General features: G+C 41.4%; 1 protein-coding gene across 1 annotated transcript in view; it reads left to right on the top strand.

The window, feature by feature from the left end:
* The window catches only part of LOC140463793 (uncharacterized), a 70,849-nt gene extending 50,335 nt beyond the window's left edge, over positions 1 to 20,514 (top strand). The window contains exons 11-16 of the mRNA XM_072558117.1: positions 839 to 884; positions 3,093 to 3,158; positions 6,639 to 6,698; positions 7,296 to 7,378; positions 11,029 to 11,123; positions 17,230 to 20,514. Of these exons, the coding sequence (XP_072414218.1) occupies positions 839 to 884; positions 3,093 to 3,158; positions 6,639 to 6,698; positions 7,296 to 7,378; positions 11,029 to 11,123; positions 17,230 to 17,264 (385 nt within the window). The 3' untranslated portion in view covers positions 17,265 to 20,514. The remainder of the gene's footprint in view (positions 1 to 838; positions 885 to 3,092; positions 3,159 to 6,638; positions 6,699 to 7,295; positions 7,379 to 11,028; positions 11,124 to 17,229) is intronic.
* The last annotated feature ends 289 nt before the right edge of the window (positions 20,515 to 20,803 follow it).

Below are 20,803 nucleotides of genomic sequence, written 5' to 3'. Positions count from 1 at the left end.
CTCAGTGAAACATACTCTTAGGTCTCTCCAAAACCTGCAGGAATGAGTTGTCCGTGACGGACGCACTCCAACGTTCAGAACAATGTGCTGAGGGATGCGCCAGAGTTTGGAGCAGCCAATGTAAAAGTGCATTGGAGAAAGGTCACTGTCTAAGTCATGGTAAACCAAGGGCTTGGTATCTTATTGGACTGGTATCATCTTGTGCTGTATGCCTGTCACTGAATGTATATTGTTAATGTCACATTTATAGCAATTGAATTAGGGCAGCTCAGAGTGTAACACGCTCAATAGAGAAGTTTTCTTTTGTTGCACTTTAGATAATGTACAATTTGAAATGTTTTGGAGTGTAATGTTAAATATTTTACAAGTAACTATCTTTTTGCAAAGAAAACATGATCGTCTTTCCCCGTCCAGTACCACCTCCTGTTCCAGAGTCATCCTGGAGAGCAAGGAAAAGTCTAGCTCCTTTGCTTAGCAGAATGCCAGCCCCATCTTCTCCAACTGTGAGCAGCTTACATCATTCCCCCTTGACATTGAAATCATCCACTCACTTCCTGTCTACCTCAAACTAGCCCATGACCCTCTGTACAGATTCCCTCTAAATAATTAGGATAAGCACAGGCCTGAATTTAAATGCAAAACAAATCTGTTTACAGTAATTAGAAAGAAGCATGACCCTGTGTTTGCTAGCTTGAATATGTTTATTAGTTTTAGTTGCTGAATAATGAGAGTGATCAGCAATTACCAGAAACACAATTTTAAACATTCACATGACTAAACACAATTAAATACTTTTAAGTTTGATGCTACAACCATAAATATCTCTCTTGTCCAACAGGCTGCTATATTCACTCCGATTCTTGGGCAAGATGAACATCGGAATGGTAAACAGTTTTCCTGACTCCACCCTAGTAATGTTGTGATTGTGATGCTGAGCAAAGGAGAGCAAATGCATGTTCAAACTTACATTTGTTCGTTTTCTTTGATCCACAAATTTAGGGCCACACTGAGAGTTTTCGCTTGGCTTTATGAACCAAGTAAATGAAGATTATCTCAACAAATCTGAGCTGCATCAAGAAATAGCAGGATAGTAGAATGAGCTTTTCTAAACTTCCCTTAAACCTCAGTGCCTCATCCCTGCAACCATTCCTGCAAACCTCTTCTGCACGCTATCCAATGTGTTCACATTCTTTCTAAATGTGTCACCCAGAACTGTACACAGTACACTAAATGAGGTCTAACAAGTGTCCTATATAAGTTCATCCTAATTTCGAGGACTTAACTTGTTAAAGGTTTTGTTTTAAGGGATGCGCCATGCCCTAATTTACCTGTCTTTCAGACCAAGGTTGCCAGAAAGCAGGAATCTGGTTTCTGCACAAAACACAAATGATCATTTATTGTTCATAATTATACTGTAGCTCCAGCTAAAGAGATATAAGCCATTGGCATATAACACTACTTACTAAAAGTTGTAACTATGTTATATACACCGTGCCCCCCCCCCCAACCCACCACCACCACACACACACAATAAATTATTGGCAGAGGTAAAAAAAAAATTGGCAAGTCAATTCAAAGACCTTTGCTTCCCAATTCTGATATTAAGATGATCCATCTTCAGCTAGCCAAGCCCTTTGTGTTCAGTTAACTTTATGCTGGTTTGTTAGAAGTACAAAGTGACTGATTCCCTTGGAAAGTGTCTCTGATTTATCAATTCAAAGCTCAGCTCATGGCAATTGCTGCAGGAAAGGTATACTTTTCTTCCAGGTGTACTGAAGAGAACAGGCAGCTTCTGCCGGGGAGGGTGACTGCACATACTTCAGTGTCTTTCTCTCTCTGTGTCTGTGTCTCTGCAACTTGTTTCCAGTTCCAACCAGCTCAGTTAGTTGAGAACTAATTAACTTCTCTTGTGAACAAATGCTACGTTCCTAACAATCTCCATTTTGCAGGAACCATTGTCTCAAAAAAAGACTTCACAGTAGGTTTACAGTCAAATTCCTTGCTGTGAAATTATACAGCCATCCCTGGTAAATCCCAGTTTTTTACGAACAGTTTTTAAAGATACAAAAAGACCCATTTCTTACAACTGATTAAGGTGCAAAATCATAGGCAGCAATTTAACACAAAGCATGAAGCAATTTATTCAGATCAGGCACACAGGAAATTAGCTCTTCAACCATGTCCTGAAACCGACTCGCTACCACATTTACTTCATTTCCCCTTCCCCCACCTCACCTCAGGTCCAGCCTTCCAGCTCAGCACCGTCCCCATGACCTGTCCTACCTGCCTATCTTCCTTTCCACCTATCCACTCCACCCTCCTCCCTTAACTATCACCTTCATTCCCATTCACCCATTGTACTCTTTGCTACCTTCCCCCACCCTTCTCTCTGACCTATCACCTTCATTCCCACCCCCATTCACCTATTGTACTCTATGCTACTTTCTCCCCACCCCCCTCATTTATCTCTCCACTTTGCAGGCACCCTACCTCTATTCCTGATGAAGGGCTTTTGCCCGAAACATCGATTTTCTTGCTCCTCGGATGCTGCCTGACCTGCTGTGCTTTTCCAGCACCACTCTAATCTAGACACAGGAAATTAGGTCCACATGGTCTCCGTATTACTATAAGAGTATTAAATACTGTGAAGGCTAAGAATGTTATTCTATATTTAAGTTTTGTTTAGGTTAACTATGTAGCCCACTATAATGCATGTAAAGTGTTGTATAATGGTAGTGTAGGTGGCTCTCTCTGAAGTTTAATAAATTAAAACAAAACATAAGTACTTCAATGCTGGACATCTGAAACTAATAAAAACAAATTGCTGGAGAGATGCAGTTCTGAAGAAGGGTCACTGGATCCAAAGCATCAACTTTATTTTGTCTCCACAGATGCTGCAAGATCTTCTGAATTTCTCCAGCAGTTTGTTTGTCTCAGATGTTTAACATTATTAGTCTAACTTCACCTTAACTGATCTGTTTTCAAAAAACAGGGTGTAATGACTCCAAATGCTGTTTCTGTTTTGTCAATATAAAAGAGATTGAGGGTTGAGGGACAGAGTGCAGAAATAACTGACTAATTTGTTTTTGCAGTATGGTGGAAAGGAAGTGTTGGATGTGGGCATTGAGAAAGTCCTAGAGCAAAATCTGCCACCACAGGTGAGATTACACAGGGGTTCATGCTTCCGTCATACAAGGTACAGGATTGGTAGCACACCCATCCTCTGCCAGACTCAACAGTATATCATTTTAGCAGATTAGTAGCACAAAGATAGCAAGTGCATGGAAACATCTTCACCACCTAATTTCCTACCAATTTGCACAATCATGTCTTGGAAATGTAACATCACTCCTTCCATGTTGCTGCATTAAAATGCTGGAGCTCCCTCCCAAGCCCTGTGAATGTTACCTACATTGTGTGGTTTGTAGTGATTCCAGAGCAATCACCACCACTTTCTCAAGAGCAACCAAGAAAGCTGATGCCTATATTATGTGCAAGATGCAATTCTTTAAATGGCCACGGTGCTTCACAGCAAGGGGGATAAAGTGAAGGGTGTCAGTAGATTGTGAGTAGCTGTAGAGGAGGTGTAGGAGGTAACTGAGGGTGGGGGCAAAGTGGATTTGGAAAAGAATACCAGGAATGATGTCAGCAAAGGGCTGAAATGGTCCTGCTGCTATTTAGAGGATTGGTTGGTCAGAATTGTGCAGCTGGCCAGAGACAGCAGTGGTTTGTAGAGTGATAGCTATGGAATTAGGGTAAGGCAGTTCGTTTAAGGAGTTTTAAGTTAGGACAGACACAAGGAGAAACCTATGGAGAACAATAGAAAGATGGAACAGCTGGATTTTTGGACACGGCTGGAATTTATGTTGTGGAACTTGTTATGTTCACTGCAGAGATACAATATTAATGTCGCACCAGTGTCAGATAATGACCATCCTAAACAAGGGCAAAAGCGAGTAACCCCTGCTGACCTCACTGCCAACATCACTAGATTTCTCACTATCACGTTGCTGGGTATCACCATGACTAAAGGTGAAGGCAGTGGCATCTACCTGGCAATGTGTGGTATTGGTCAGCTGTGGGACAAATCCAGTCCAGTTAATTGCACCGTGTTATTCTCATCTTATTTGTCAGTAATGGAAAAGATTGGCACTTGCTTAGCAATAACTTAATCACTGATACTCAGCTTGGGTTCTACAAGGGCCACGCAGCTCCAAATACCACTGGAGCTTTCGTTCAAACGTGGACAAAGAGCTGAATTCCAGAGCCAAAATGAGAATGACTGCCCTTTCCACCAGATTGCATTTGACCATAGATCTAGGAGCCCTCACAAACTGGAGTAAATGGGAATCAGGAGGACAGCTCCCCTGCGGTTAGTGTCATTTCTGGAATTATAAGAAGATGGTTGTGGAATTTGGAGGGCAATTATCTCAGCTCCAGGACATCTCTGCGGGAATTCCTCAGCGTAGTGTCCTAGATCCAATCCTCTTCAGCTGCTTCATCAGTGACCTTCCCTCTGTCATAAGGTCATAGTGGGTATGTTCAGCACAAAGAAAATCTAATCATATTGTGGGTGTACCTACACCAAGTGGACTTCAGCAGTTCAAGAAGGCAGCTGTCCACCACCTTCTCAAGGGCAGCCAGGGAGAAATGTTGACTTAGCCAGCAATGCCTACATTTCATGAACAAATATAAAAACAAAATCCCCTTGACATTTCTAATTTATTAAATCCCCCACAATCAACCTCCTGGGAATTATAGAAACTGACACAACTCCTCGTCAAGCTACAAATCATCCTGACCTGGTACTAAATTAACATTTTTTTTTTCTCTGTTGCTGGGTCAAAATCCTGGAAGTCCCTCCCTCTGTTGGTGTTCTTACATATGGACTGCAGTAGTTTGAAAAGGCAGCTCACTACCACCAGGCCAATTAGTAATAGGCACGAAGTTCTGGCTTAGCCACCAATACTCACATCTGGTGAATGAATATTTTTAGAAGACCCATTCCACTCTTAATTATCAATCATTGGAATCCTTTCCCTACAGTACCATGGAATGAAAAGCTGAAACATATGAGGACCTTGGGTTTATAATTGATTGGAGTTTAGAAGGATGAGGGGGGTATCTAATTGCAACATATAGAATACTGAATGGCCTGGATAGAGTAAAGGTAGGGAAGATGCTTCCATTGGTAGGACAGATGAGGATCCAGGAGAAACTTCTTAAGCTAGAGAGTGGTGAATCTATGGAATTCATTGCCACAGAAGGCTTGAGAGAGCAGGTCATAGAGTATATTTAAGACTGAGATAGATAGTTCTTGAGTATCAAGCTTTACAGGGAGAAGGCGGGAGAATGGGGTTGAAAAACATATTAAGTATAATTGAATGGCAGAGCACACTCGATGGGCTGAATGGCCTAATTTCTGCTCCTATGTCCGATGTAAGCACACCCAGGACAATGCTCCAAAGAAAGGGCTTTACATTGCTTTTTCAGGGCAACTTGTGACGGACAGCAAAGGATGTCTTGACAAAGCTGGCCATAAATTTTATAAATTGCATCGTTTGAAGAGCTAGGTGAATTCAATAAACTTCCCAAACCAGAAGTTCAGCATGTGTAAAATTGTTTAATTGAGGGGGTCTGTTGTTGCAGCAGTCGTGTCCTTTGTTCAGAAGGTAGAGGTTCAGGTTCCACATCAAGAAATGATAGCCAGGGAAGTGTGTCATAGGTTGATTAAAAGGTTTTTGCATTACCATGGTGGGATGCTTGTGTATAGATCAGCAGCTTTTTGAAGCCTATCCAGCCAAACATAACAACTCCATTAGAACCTATTTCCACATATCAAACCTATCCTGACCCAGCCCAAACCAACCTGACCTCACTGTCTGCAGTTCAGCTCATTCAGCAGCATGATGGCTCAGTAATTAGTACTGTTGCCTCACAATACCAGGGACCCAAGTTCAATTCCAGCCTCAGGCGACTGTCTGTGTGGAGCTTGCACATTCTCTCAGTGTCTGTGTGGGTTTCCTTCCACAGTTCAAAGATGTGCAGGTTAGGTGAATTGCTAAATTGCCAAATTGCCCATAGTGTTCAGGGATGTATAGGTTAGGCGCATTAATCAGGGGAAATGTAGAGTAATAGGAGTAAGGGAAAGCATCTGGGTGGGATGCTCTGAGGGTCGGTGAGGACCTGTTGGGGCAAATGGCCTATTTCCATTCTGTAGGCATTCTATGAACTTGATCCAGAACATTGAACTTGGTCCAACTCAATTCAACTAAATTTATTCCAATTCAACACAGCCTGTTCTAATCTAAACTGTTCATTAAAGACAACCCTCTTCGACAGGTTAATGGACAGTGTTCTGTTTATTATTTAACAACAAAATGGCAAAGTTTCAGTTACCTTTAGATATTAAAACCACAATGAATTAGACTTCTCCACACAGATAACTCCCAGCAATGATATGCCATTCTTACAGAAGATAATGGAACAGCCGTTTAAGCAAAAACCAGAAACTTTAAATTTTTATTTAAAGAAATCTTGAAAATGTTAAAAACTTCTGAATACACTTTATCCTACTGTAGCATGTTGTATTAATACTAAATTAGTTCAACTTTGTCCATCCCTTTTGCCTTTGTTAGGAGGTGTTGTTCGATGTCAAAGAAACAGAAGTGATCTGCTTAAAAAACAACTCGACACAGGTAATTGCTGCACTATCTTTGTAAAGATAAGTCAAATGTTGTTTAAGATAAAATGTCAATTAGGTGCACAATAGGGTGAGGGAAGTTATAACAGTGAGCATCACATATTCCTAGTACAGGTACAACAAAGGTTATGACTATCCCTCCGCAATGTCCCTTTAAACATTGAGTGAGCTACAGCACAGGTTAAATACTTTCCCAGACAGACACACTTTCTTTCTCTTACACACTGTCTCCTTTAATCACTTTCTCTCTCTTTCTCTTTCACTCACAGACAGACCCTCCTCTCTCTCATTGTCACATTTGCACATACTCTCGCACACTATCTCTCACATATACACTCACACAAACTCTCCTCTATCTCACTCATACGTACACAGTCTTCGCTTGCAAACATATACCCTTTCTCAAAATATTGCACAAACATTCATTCAGAATCTGCTGCTGAAGGTTGTATTCTACCAATTACAGGAATTTCTTGTCACTTTGAGCCAGCTGTACAAATGCAGACAATATTTGACTATTGCTTTGTTTATTTCCAGTAAGACAATTACAACAATCTCAGCAACCCTGGTGATGATATTGTTTCTTTTTCAGGTCCTCTTTCATCATCACTTCCCTGAGATCTCTTCAGTGGGACACCGGTTAAACAGGAGGACCCTCTTTGCCTACTGTGTGGCGTAAGTAGAACAAATTGCACCAATACGTGGCTAAAGGTAGACTTGATCCCTGGCCTGGCCATTGAGACTATTACAATGTTGGCAGGCAGCTGCTTCCTTACTATGAAGTGCGAGGTCTGCACCTCACCTGAATAATGCAAGTGGAGGGCTTAGGGGGTTGGTGATGGAATCTGGGCACAAACTTTCACTCAGATTATTATGATCCTCCCCGGTTAGCAGGTCATTACGCTCCCCCCAGTTAGCGGGTTGTTACGATCCCCCGGTTAGCCACTATTCTATAAAGTGGCCGTCATGGCTATGCACAACATGGTTCACATTTGAAACAGGATGGAGCAGGGAAAGCTCTTTTTAAAAAGAGACAATGGTATTCCTTTTTCCTACATTACTCCACTGTCCCTGCCCCCGTATTGGGTACATAGCAAAGAATAGGCCTCCACTGGTAGCTGTGGCTCAGTGGATGTTAACACTTTGACATGTGGATTAAAACCTCATACCTTAAGTCTTAAGCACGTAATTCATGCTCAGAATCTGGCAGTAAATCTCGAATAACTTAAATATAGTTTGATTATTCCAGGAAGTAATAGCAAAGTATTAAGTATTAGACCACCTCCAGTGGTCTCCAGCAACACAAATTCCAGTCTTTAGCCAATTCAATTCATTCCACATGATATTAAGAAATATTTGGCAGCACTGGATACTGCAAAGTCTGTGGGCCATGACAACATTCTGCAATAATCCTAAAGAATTTTGCTTCAGAGCTTGCCAGTTCTGTAGCCAAGGTGCTCTAGTTCAGCTAACATACTGGCATCTACCTGACATTATGGAAGATTGCCAAGGTATTCCCTGTACACAAAATGCAGGATAAATCCAATCCATCCAACTGACACCCCAAAAGTCTACTCTCGATCATCAGTAAAGTGATGGAAGGTATTAGCAACAGTGCTATCAAGCAGCACCTGTTTAGCAACAATTCTGGGTAATCTGGAACTTTGGAGAAAAAAGGTCAAAACAACAGTTTTAAAAGGGAGAGGTACAGAAAAAGGAAGTACATGGTGAGGTCAGAGCAGGAGAGAAAGGAAGAAACTGGCAGAGCAATGAACCTGCACAGTTACTGCCTTTGCTGTTTGAATTCATGTATCGCTGGACATCGGAGTGCATCTGGGAAAATTAACAAACAGTGAAATTCACAAATGATCTTGGAGGAACCTATTTGGATGAAGTCGCAGTACAGAAACAGATAAATGTTTTAAGTGTGGCCTACAGAAAGTCTGCAGTAGTGAGTAGACTGGGTTCTTTCTTGATTATATGTTTTTTGAGATATGTCACTTGATTAAACTTAAAATATAATCATAACTATTAATTTAACCTGGAGCAGTGCTTTGTAGAGGAATAAGATAGTTTAATTTTCTAGATCTGTACATTGTGAAGGAACAAAATGGCCTTTGGTACAGTGATATCCACTTCTTGTCAGATGTGGGAGTTTAAGGAGAGTTTACGGGTTACTGCGGATTATATCTGCAATAAATGCTGTTGGTTGCGAATCCTATCGGATCGGTTGGAGAGACAGTGGCAAAGAGGAATTTGCAACAGTATGTGAATGATGGCAGTTATAAGAAGGGGGGAAAGTCTCAGATACAGTCATATGGGTTAACTCCAGGAAAGGTAAGAGAGGTAGTCAATTAGTGCAGGAGTCTTCTGTAGCTATCCCAATTTCAAACAAATATGCTGTTTTGGAAAATGTAGGGGGTGATGGATTCTCAGAGAAACGTAGCATGAACAACCAAGTTTCTGGTATTGAGACTGGCTCTAATGCAATGAAGGGTATGTCGGCTTCCAAGAGATCAATTGTGTTAGGGGACTCTCTAGTCTGAGGTACAGACAAACATTTCTGTGGCCAACAGTGAAAAATCAGAATGGTTGGTGCCAGGATCAAGGGATGTCTCCGAGAGGGTGCAGAATGTTCTCAAGGGGGAGAGGGGCCAGGAAGGGGTCGTTGTCCACATTGGAAACAATGACATAGGAAGGGAAAAGGTTGAGTTTCTAAAGGGAGATTAGAGAGTTAGACAGGAATTTAAAAAGGAGGTCCTCGAGAGTAGTAATATCTGGATTACTTCCGGTACTATGAGCTAGTGAGGAATAGGAGCAGATGAATACATGGCTGAGGAACTGGTGTATGGGAGAAGTATTCACATTTTTGGATCATTGAAATCTCTTCTGGGGTAGAAGTGCCCTGTACAAGAAGGATGGATTGCACCTAAATTGGAAGGGGACTAATATACTGGCAGGGAAATTTGCTAGAACTGCTTGGGAGGATTTAACTTAGTAAGGTGGGGGTGGGGGGGGTTGCGGGTTGCGGGGTTGGGACCCAGGGAGATAGTGAGGAAAGAGATCAATCTGAGACTGGTACAGTTGAGAACAGAAGCGAGTCAGGGCAGGCAGGGACAAGGTAGGACTAATAAATTAAACTGCATTTATTTCAATACAAGGGGCCTAAAAGAGAAGGCAGATGAACTCAGGACATGGTTAGGAACATGGAACTAGGATATCATAGCCATTACAGAAACATGGCTCAGGGATGGGCAGGACTAGCAGCTTAATGTTCCAGGATACAAATGCTACAGGAAGGATAGAAAAGGAGGCAAGAGAAGAGGGGGAGTGACGTTTTGATAAAGGATAGAATTACAGCTGTGCTGAGGGAGGATATTCCTGGAAATACATCCAGGGAAGTTATTTGGGTGGAACTGAGAAATAAGAAAGGGATGATCACCTTATTGGGATTGTCACATAAATGCCAGGTAATAACCATGTTCAACAAGAGACAATCTAGGCATCACCCCTCAACATTCAACAGCATTACCATCACTGAACTCCCCCACTTCCAATGTCCTGAGCATTACCATTAACCAGTAATTGAACTAGACTAGCCATATAAGCACAGAGGCTATAAGAGCAGGTCAGAGGTGAGGAATAATCCAGTGAGTAACTTGCCTCTTGACAAGGCACAAGTCAGTAGTATGATGAAATATTCTCCAAATGGATGGATGCAGCTTCAACGACACTCAAGAAGCTTGACACCATCCAGGACAAATGGAACCAGTTCAGTTTAGGAAATTGATCGAGATGGATGAGTTGGGTCGAAGAACCTGTTTCTGTGCTTTATGATTCTGTCAAATTAGCCCACTTGATTGGCCCCACATCCACAAGCATTTATTCCCTCCACCATCAACACTCCATAGCATAAGTGTGTGCCATCCACAAGATGCAATGCAGAAATGCACCAAAGCTCCTTAGACAGCACCCTCCAAACGTACAATCATTTCCATCTAGAAGGATGAAGGCAGAAGATACGAGCCGCTCACCATCCTGACTTGGAAATGTATTGCTGTTCCTTTAGTGTTACTGGGTCCAAGTTTTGTATCTTCCTCAGAGGTTCAAGAAGGCAGCTCGCCATCACTTTCTCAAGGGCCACTAGGAACAGTCAGCGAGTGCTAGTGCAGTCATTGTAAATAAAAAAAAAACACATGGAACCCAGGAACATTTCTTAATCTCAAATAATGTTAACCGTGATTCAATGTTGTACTTCAACTCACTGTAGCATTTGAAATCCTTGTGAGAGCTTCTTATGTTAAGAGGGGATTGCTTCATTTCAGGAACTCCCCAGAAACACCTCAGACAACATCTTTCGACTGTTTGGTGTATGAGTCCAACTTTGTTGAGGAGGCCAATGAAATTATTCTGAGGATAGGTAAGTGTTTTGAGGATATGTGCCCATACAGTAGAACGAAATCATCTTCATTCTTCACAGATGGAGCAAACAACATTTGATCTTAGTCGGGCCAGTTGCCCAGAATGTTGGTGACGAGTGCATGCTTACAGAATGCTGAAGTCGGGAATTTGGTTGAAGTGGGAATTCACTTTGAATATTTGTAGTAGATGCTTGAGGCAGTCAGTAATTGACATGTTAGTTTACTGCTGCAAGTTGACTTGTTGCAAAAGAAAAGAAAACAAAGTAAAGCTTGTAAAGATCATTAATTAGACTGAGAGCAGGTCATAAGAGTTTTTGACAGGAAAACTGTCCTGAGCAAAGTCGGTGTTTCCATCTGAAATTTCTTTGGCTCAGAAGTGTGAGATGAAGACAGTCAGACACATAAGAGGTGGGGAAGAACGCCTGGACCATTTGCTGCAGACTTCAGTCCATCTTGTGGTTTCAAATGGTGGAGTGACTATAGTGTACAGGGTAAGGTGAACCCAGATGAAATGGGGAATGAGGAAACTAATCCTCATCTGGCAAATACAATGTGCTTGCTACCACTCAGAATAAAATGTTAATCTATCAGAAGGACAGTCAGAAATTGGTTCAAAGCTCTTTGGAGCAGGATGCAGGAGGCTGTCCAAAATAGAGAGATGGAATAGGAGGAGGAAAACAGAAGCACAAGCACAATGTGGTAATTATATAAAAACAATTACGAGTGTGGTTAGTATGTTTTCTTTGCAAGATTGCGAGTCCCAAACATTTTGTATGCTACCTGATGCCAGAGTGAAACATTTGTCAAACTGTTTGAAAGATGGTTGGAGAGGGGAGAGGGAGATTCACTCATTGTGACCCATTGTGAGATCAGTAAATAGGCAAGAGCAGACAATGGATCTTATTTAGATTAGTACAATAACTCTGAGCTATATGACAGAACAGGAATTCAGGAATTCTAATTCTGGACCATTAACCAAGCCTTGTGCAAATCAGTACAGGGATAACCAGAGTTGGGGAGAGGGTTGAAGCGAAAGATTCCATTTCAAGGAAAATGACACCATCGTACGAACAGGAACGAAGTTTATCACTGTGATAGCCTCCATGAGGGATCTGGGTCCTAGCAAAATGAATCATTTCGGTGGTTCTTTCCTGGAACAGGTTTCTGACCTGTTATAGAACAGGGTGTTTATAAGGAATTTGAATTAGTAAGTGGTGAAGATGATTGTGTGGGGAAAGAACTCAGCTGGAAAAAATGGTTTAGATGATTGTTTCAGAAAACATAGAAACATAGAAAACTAGGAGCAGGAGGAGGCCATTTGGACCATTTGAGCCTGCTCCACCATTCATTACGATCACGGCTGATGATCCAATTCAGTAGCCCATTCCTGTTTTCCTTCTACATCCTTTGATCCCTTTAGCACCTTTAGATATAGTAATGAGCCAGATTTAGCTAACAGCACATAAACACCTATTTAATAGTGGTCATAATATGATTGAGTTCAATGTTGTGTTTGAAAGACAGAAATGCAGCACACTTATTAAGATTTTAAATTTAAATAAGGCAATCTTAATTAGAACAAGACAAAGACAGTAAACTGAGCAACTCTTAATGGGCAATCAGAGGAAAGTGCTCAGAAAGGCATTTGCCATAACATTGAACCATTGATACCCCAAAAAGACAAGGATTCCACTGACCCAAAAGTACAGCCGGGGACAGTTAAGATGTAAGAGACAACATAAGACTAAAAATAACATGCGAAAATGCAAAAACAGGAAAGGGAGTATCAAAGAAACTTGCAAAGATATCAAAATCAACAAAATTATTACAAAATAATGTAATAATAGGAACAAATGATGATGAGAAACAAGTGTGCCCTTGAAAATTGATAATGGTAAGATTGTCAATGATCAAGAAATGGCAATCATGATGAATAAATACTTTGTGTCATATTTACAGGATAGTTAACAGTCACTGTGCCAGTCATACCAAGGAAACCAATGTTGAATCAAATTCACAAAGTTAGGCAGGAATGCAAGTTGTGTCGGGGACAGAGTCTGCAAAGGGATGTAGTCAGGTAAAGTGGGCAAATACAGGTACACAATCCTTTTATCTGAAATGCTCGGGACTAGCTGGTTTTCAGAATTCAGAGTTTTTTCTGAATTTTGGAAGAAGTGACAGTTCCATGATGAAATTTTTAAAAAACCTTACCGAGCAGCAGACTCACTGTGAGTACCACAGGCCCTGAGACAGAGAATTGAGGCCTGCCAGTGCTGGGCCACACCCCCACGTTGCATGTGAGTGACACGCATCGAGTGGATGTGGAGTTGGTTTAACTGTTTGCACGCCAAACAGCCTTGTTAATGAGATAAAAACTTCACAAAAAACTTTTGGATTTTGGAACTTTTCGGATTTTGGGATTTCGGATAAAGGTTGTCTACCTGTACTTGGCAGATGTAGTATAATATTGGAAGTATCAGCTTGACATCTTAAGGAGGAAGAATAGGAAAACAATATGTTTTCAGTAAGAGACAGCAGATGTCTGTAGTGCTGAGGGATCTGAGTATTGTATGCTTGAATAAGTCAAGTTAATACACTGGTATAGTAAGTGATTTGGAAGGCAAATGTCATGTTGATTTTTATTACAAGGAGAATGAAGTATTAAAATAAGGAATTGTTGTTTCAAGTCTACAAAGTCTTAATGAGATTGCAACTGATGTATTGTGTACGGTTCTGATCTCCATATTTATAGAAGGATGTAACGGCATTATAAACAGTTTGGAGAAGGTTCACGTGACTGCCTGTATTAAGGATGTAATTTTGTGAGGAAAGCTTAAGCCATTGGACCTATAGTTATAGGAGCTTAGAGCAATGGAATGAATCTTACTGAAAACTGAGGGAATGTGACTGGGTGAACATTGAGAGGATGTTTCCCTATGTAAGGACATAGTTTAAAAGAAAGTGTCTCCCATATAAGATGGAGATGCGTAGAATTTTTTTTCTCTGATTATTTAGTCTTCAGGATTTGCTTCTCCAGAGAGGAGTGGAGGCTGAGTCTATGAATATATTCAAGCCTGAGTTAGACAAATTATTGATCTACGAGGGAGTTGAGAATCATGAGGGCAGGAAGGAAAGTCAGAATTGAAGCTGTAATTGGATTGGCCATGATCCTTTAGAATATCGAGCAGGCTTGAAAGGCCATATGGTCTATTCCCTGACTTGAATGATCTTGTGAAACAAAATGAACAGAAGCTTGGTAATGGTACTGGAGGAATTACTGGCACTAAACAGCAATACATCCACAGATAGTTTCTATCCATAAATAACACAACCACTATGCTGCTGTCTGGAGCAGTAAGATGTGGAGGTGGAGGGGACAAAAATTCTGCTGCCTTTTTAAGAAAATTGGTTCTGAAAACCTGCCTTCTAAACAAATCACTGCATAAATCATCGTCATCACAGACAAAAGGAAAGAAGCTTCCACTGAAATGAGGCATTGCCACGTTGTTTCACCACATCCAGTGAAGCGTGCCGAAGTAAAGTATCCTTGGACATGAAAGAGAAAAAGCTAGGACACCAATTGGCTGGGATTTTGGAGTGCTGCGAAGTGATATGTGGGGTTTGAATTTCGTTAATAAATTGGGCATGAGCAGCCAATGTTAGCCTGAGTTTGATGGGGACAAGCATGGAGTTTTGGTCATTTCTGATTGAGTCAGGGATTTGTTTTTCAGGTTAAAAGGCTCACATAAGCCTCCAGTGTTACAGTCAATAACGGAAATAAACATAACTACATCTGAATAAAATTTATTACAGTTAGGGTAAACAATATCAAACACTTAATGTGTACACTGATATAACTCGTGGTGACAGTGACCACAGTTCAACATCGTTCACCAACGTTGTGTAGGTGCTAGACTACAGCTTATCAGTACAAGCAGTGTGTTGTTCGTTGTAAGCATTTTGTTTCTGTGGGTGGTTCCCTGGTAAGATTTGACATCGCAATATCTATCATTTCAATTTTACTCAAATGTAATGAATAATTTGAAAATTTTTCATCATTTAAAGTAAATATTGTTTTGCTTCTAATTATGTTTATTATTTGTAAATGGGATGTGGGTATTGCTTTCTTGGCCAGCATTTACTGCCCTTACCTAACCACCCCATTCTCCATTGCTTTGTCCTGCCTGATGGAAGTGACTCTAGACTTACACTGCCTGTTTGAAAAGTTAAGCAAGGGAATTATGGAACAGTTAGCCTAATGTATTGCCTGAAATTGTTGTTGCTCTATCATTAAGGACAGAGTAGCTGATCACCTTGACTTTCAGCTGGTGAGAGAAAATCAGCATGAATTTGTAAAGGAGAGGTCATGCCTGATTAATCTGATTGAATTCATTTGAAGAGACAATTAAAATACCAGACAGAGGGATATTTTTGGTTTGCTGAAGAGATTTGATAGAGTTCCTCATAACAGATTGTTTGCGAAAGTTAAATCTCTTGGAAATAAATGGTAATTATTGACCTGGTTTAGACTCTGACTGAATAACAGAAACCAGAGATTAGAGATAATAGGCACATTTCTTAATTGGCAGGATGTGATATGGTGTCCCACAAGGATTCGTGTTGCAACCTCAACTATTCACTGCATTTACTAACAGTTTAGATGATGGGTTAGAAAATCACATGACCAAATTTTTTGTTGTCAGCATAAAATTACAAAGTTATCAATAAATAGGCAAAAATGGAGATCAATGTAGGCAATTGTGAGATGATTACTTTGAACCGAAAACTAGAAAGCAAGTCGCTTGAAACAGTCACCTGATCTGTGTTTGGTCTCCCCAGTGTAGAGAAAACCACATTGTACTCACTGTTCACAATGCAATCTCCTCTACTTTGAGGAGATCAAATGCAGATTGGGCAAGTCCTCCACATCCGGGCCACGCTCCCTAACAAGCCACCCTCCCCTTCTGGCATCTTCCCCTGCCACAGCAGGATTTGCAAAACCTGTACACAACCCCCCCCACCCCCCCCCACCTCCGTACAAGGCCCCAAAGGAGTCTTCCACATCCATCAGAGTTTTGCCTGCGCTCCCATGTGTCATTTACTGTATCTGCTGCTCCCGATGCGGTCACCTCTATATCTAGGAGACTGGACGCCTTCTTGCAGAGCACATCAGAGAACATCTCTGGGACACCCACACCAATCAACCCCGATGTGTGGAGGAAGAACACTCTTCTGCCTCAGAACCCTTCAACCCCAGGGCATCAATGTGGACTTCACCAATTTCCTCATTTCCTCTCCCCTCCACCTTACCCTAGTTCCAACCTTCCAACTCAGCACCATCCTCATGACCCGTGACATCTGTCAATCTTCCTTCCCACCTATCCACTCCATCCTCCCGTCTGACCCATCACTTTACTCCCACCTCCATCCATCTATTGCACTCTCAGCTATCTTCTTCCCCCCCGCCCCCAGCCCTGCCCCCCCCTTCCCCCCATTCCCTCCCATTCCCTCCCATTTATCTCTCCACTCCTGAGACTCCCAGCTTCGTTCCTGACGAAGGGCTCTTGCGCAAGATGTCAATTTTCCTGCTCAGATGCTGCCTGACCTGCTATGCTTTTCCAGCACTACACTCTTGACTCTAATCTGCAGTCCTCACTTTTGCCAAGTCCTCCATTCAGCCTGCAAGCATGAACCAGAGCTTCTATTGGCCTATCCTTTAATTTTTGTCTTGTTGACATTGGCACCTCTGTCCTTCGTCTCCTGCATTGTTCCAGTCAATATTATACAGTAGCAGCTCATCTTTCAGTCGAGTATTTTACAGCCTTCCACACTCAACGTGGAGTTCAACGATTCAAGATCATAAACTTTGACCCCAAAATTGTTGGCTTTTCTCCCTTGTATATATTTTTTTATTTTTCTTGCGGCCAGCAGCTCAATAGGCACACCTTTTGTTTCTTGCCTGACTCCATTCCCTTTGAATAAAAACACAGCCCGATGATCCCTCCTTTGGATCTTACTCCTAAGGAGGTTTCTGGGAAGAAGTTAATTGCATATCAATAGACTTGGCCTTTCCTTGATTAAAATCCTGACCTTCTGATCTTTCAGCTGCAGGATTCCGACATACTGAGTGGTTCGTGTGACACCGTAATGGAGGTGGTCAGCTGACTTTGTCACCTTATTGTCTAGTGAACTCGTCTGATTGGGTATTTATGCTGCAAAGACTGTCCGGAAATGCTGTGGTAAGACCGACTCCTCAAAATCAACACCGAACATTACCAACAAAGGCTGCATCTGACACGGAGGACCCACTAATGTGCAGCAAGTGTGACTATGAGAGAGAGAGAAGGGTAGGACTCAGGAGGGTCTCTACATACTTCTAAATACAATGGAGCCATTACTGCTGATGTGACGGGATCCTCTGAGTAAGGAGAAATAACTGCAGATTTGAAACACAAAGCAAAATGTTATTGAAACTGTTTGTTGCAGCCAGTGGAGTATATGCATTGAAGTTACTGGGACATCGTTCTCTTTCTCTACCTCAGGATAGTGGCTAGGAAATGAATTTGCACTATTCCCACCTCCACTCTTATTGCCAAGATCACCTATTCTATTTGCACTGTCATGTGATGTTCTTAATCTGTCTCCTTATTGGACCAATAACACATGTAGCTGCCAGTAGTGCCTCCAATTGTAACACAATATGGTCTGCCATCTGATGCCCCTTGTGACGAAGCCTGTGGTATTTGGTTTTTAGTCACATTTTACTTGGGCACAGTATAAAAACTTCACATACCGACTGCAACAAGCTGCACAATGATTGACATTTACAGGTAGGATGTGGGGCCTAGTTCTGCTGTTTCACTGCTTGTGTGGGGGTTAGTTACAATGTTTTATCATTTTTGGGGGTGGACTTTGAAGAGTAATTAGAATGTTTCACCTTTTTTTTTTGGAGGGTGGGGGTGTTACATAAAACAATGTTCGGGGGCAGCATAGGGATTATAAGGAAAAATAGTGTTTCACGCCCCTGTATCGAAACCTGAGTGGGCCTCTCCAAAGTGAAGAGAATGTGGTGATGATGCACAAAAAGAGCCTGCATTCCCTGCATCTTTCTTCAGCGCATAGTGACTAAATGGCAACAGCTGAACCCATGAAGCAAATTAACATAGAAAGTAATCAAGGTGTAGTGGTGGAGCCTCACCCCTGGATTAGGATAGTCAGAAGTCAAATAAACCTGTCGGTTTTAGTCCAACAGGTTTATTTGAAACCACACAAGCTTTCAGAGTGCTGCAGCAAGAGGCAGCTAACAAAGCGGCTGCATTCTGAAAGCTTGTGTGATTTCAAATAAACCTGTTGGACTATAACCTGGTGTCGTGTGACTTCTGACGTGTTTCACCCCAGTCCAACACTGGCACTTTCACACCCTGGAATAGGAGGTCTGGGTTCAAGTCCCACATGCTCCACAGGTGTGTGATAGCAGTTGAGTAGGAAACTACATTATATTTTTAAAATCTAATCAAGGGGCTCTCTTGTGGTACAGCTGGGCATAGGGATTCCTGATGAAGGGCTTTTGCCAGAAATGCCAATTTTCCTGCTCCTCGGATGTTGCCTGAACTGCTGTGCTTTTCCAGCAACACTCTAATCTCATCAGGATATCTTGCTTGAGTGTAGGAGGTCACAGGATGTGATCTAATTGAAATGTTTAAGATGATTAAAGAATTTTATTTGGTAACTTTAAACACAACTCCTTATGGTGAAGGAATTCAAAATAAGGAAATGTAATCTAAAATCAGAGCCAGGTCATTTAGAGCTGATATCAAGAAGCACTTATTGATACAAAGAGAAATCTGGAACACTCCTTTTTTAAAAAAAAGCTACTGAGACTGAGGATCAATTTAAAATGTCAGAACTAAAATTGATAGATATTGTTGGGTAATGTGCTACGGAAACAAAGGCAGATAAATGGATTTGGACACATTTGAGGTTCCTGGCTGAGAGAGAGAGGTTCTTGGGATTTAGAAACAGCTACAGACAAACAATTGGCTGTTCTTATTAACATTTACCTTTTTTTCTCTGCTTCTTATTGCACTATCACCTACAGCTACAAGTGAACAACAACAAACTGCTATTTGAAAAGGCTGTGTTTGTAACCAATGTCACCACTAGGTGGAACACTACATACACAGTATCACATCCCAGTGTTACTGTGGCTGGTATAGAAGGCTGCTGCAAGGAGGGCCTCATTTGGAATATTCTCAGTGATCTCACTTGCCTTAATGGAGTGTCTAGATTGAAAACTTGGCGCACACTGGGAATATTGAAATAAATAATTGATTTTTAGTTTGAGTAAGACATAATAAATGTCAAATGTAACCAAATCTTATGGCACCAGCTGTAAAATGTACCATACAATATCAGAAAAGGCCACCTTTGATTGTTGTAACTTGTATGTCGGTGTTTGTGGTGTCTGTGGTACACTTAAAGAAGCAGGATTTAATCTGCCACCGAGGTTGCTTGTGCATGCTCATGAAACGGCACAGGCACAGATGGGACATCTCCAATTCCAAAGTAACATTCTCCCCATGTCTGCAGTGTCCTCCCACAGTCCAAAGATGTGCAGACTAGGTGGATTAGCCACAGGAAATGCAGGTTTGCAGGGATAGATTAGGAGGTAGGTCTGGATGGGATGCTCTTCAGATTGTCTGTGTGGACTCGATGGCTCAAATGGCCATACTGTAGGGATTCTATAATTCAATTATTCTCTAGGGATTCTATGATTCTAAGACTACAGGACAGAACCTGTCATGATCTGATTGAATGATGGATAGGGACAAAAGGCTGATATTCTGTTCTTGATTAGGGTTTGTGCATGATGATAAAAGGATCATGCTCAGCTGTGATGCATTATGTGGTTAAATAGTAAGTCTTCTGTACATTTCTGTTTGTAACACAGGCTTGGGTGTATATGCAGACAGCAGTCATTGACTGTGAAACTGTCTTCTGCTGTGTGTTTGCACATGGGTGTGAAGGGGAGAACATTGGCACTGAGCCATGTTACTCCATCCATGCAGTTCTTTTGAATGTCAATGAACAAATTTCCCTTCTGTCTGTAAAGGCTGAGGAGGTGGTGCGGCAAAGATCATTTCGTGCAATAAATATGTTTATTTTATGTGCTTCTCTGGATAAGGGAAAGTAAGAGAGAATTCAAAAGAAAATTAAGTAATTAACAAGAGAAAAAACTTTGAAAGTTTACAGGGAAAGGTGGGGGAAGTAGGACAAGCTGAATGGGATTATTTGTTGTAACAGTTCTATGATTCTAAGTATGAAGACTTTGGGTGTTGCATTATGTAAAGTTATGTAATTGTTGGCAGCCATCCTTCAATAAATGATGGAGAAAGGAAAAAATGTTTTGTATTTAATAATATCTTGTATTCATGATCCCATACACAACCTCAGCAGCAATGCATTGTGCAGCCATTGATATACTTTTAAAGAGTCATCATTGTCATGGTGCGTTCAAGACAAGAAAGTGTGTCACAGCAATGCTCCCACAGGCAACCAGAAGATAAAGTGCTTTAGTGATGTTAGTTATGGGATAAATATAGGCCAAGACACCACAATAACACACTGATCTTTGAAACTATATCACAGAACCTATTGCATCAATCTGGGAAGGTAGACA

This window comes from Chiloscyllium punctatum, chromosome 39 (genome assembly GCF_047496795.1).
Source record: "Chiloscyllium punctatum isolate Juve2018m chromosome 39, sChiPun1.3, whole genome shotgun sequence".
Taxonomy (NCBI): Eukaryota; Metazoa; Chordata; class Chondrichthyes; order Orectolobiformes; family Hemiscylliidae; genus Chiloscyllium; species Chiloscyllium punctatum.
Note: the sequence above shows the minus strand (reverse complement) of the source record. Positions and strands in the feature narration are given on the sequence as shown.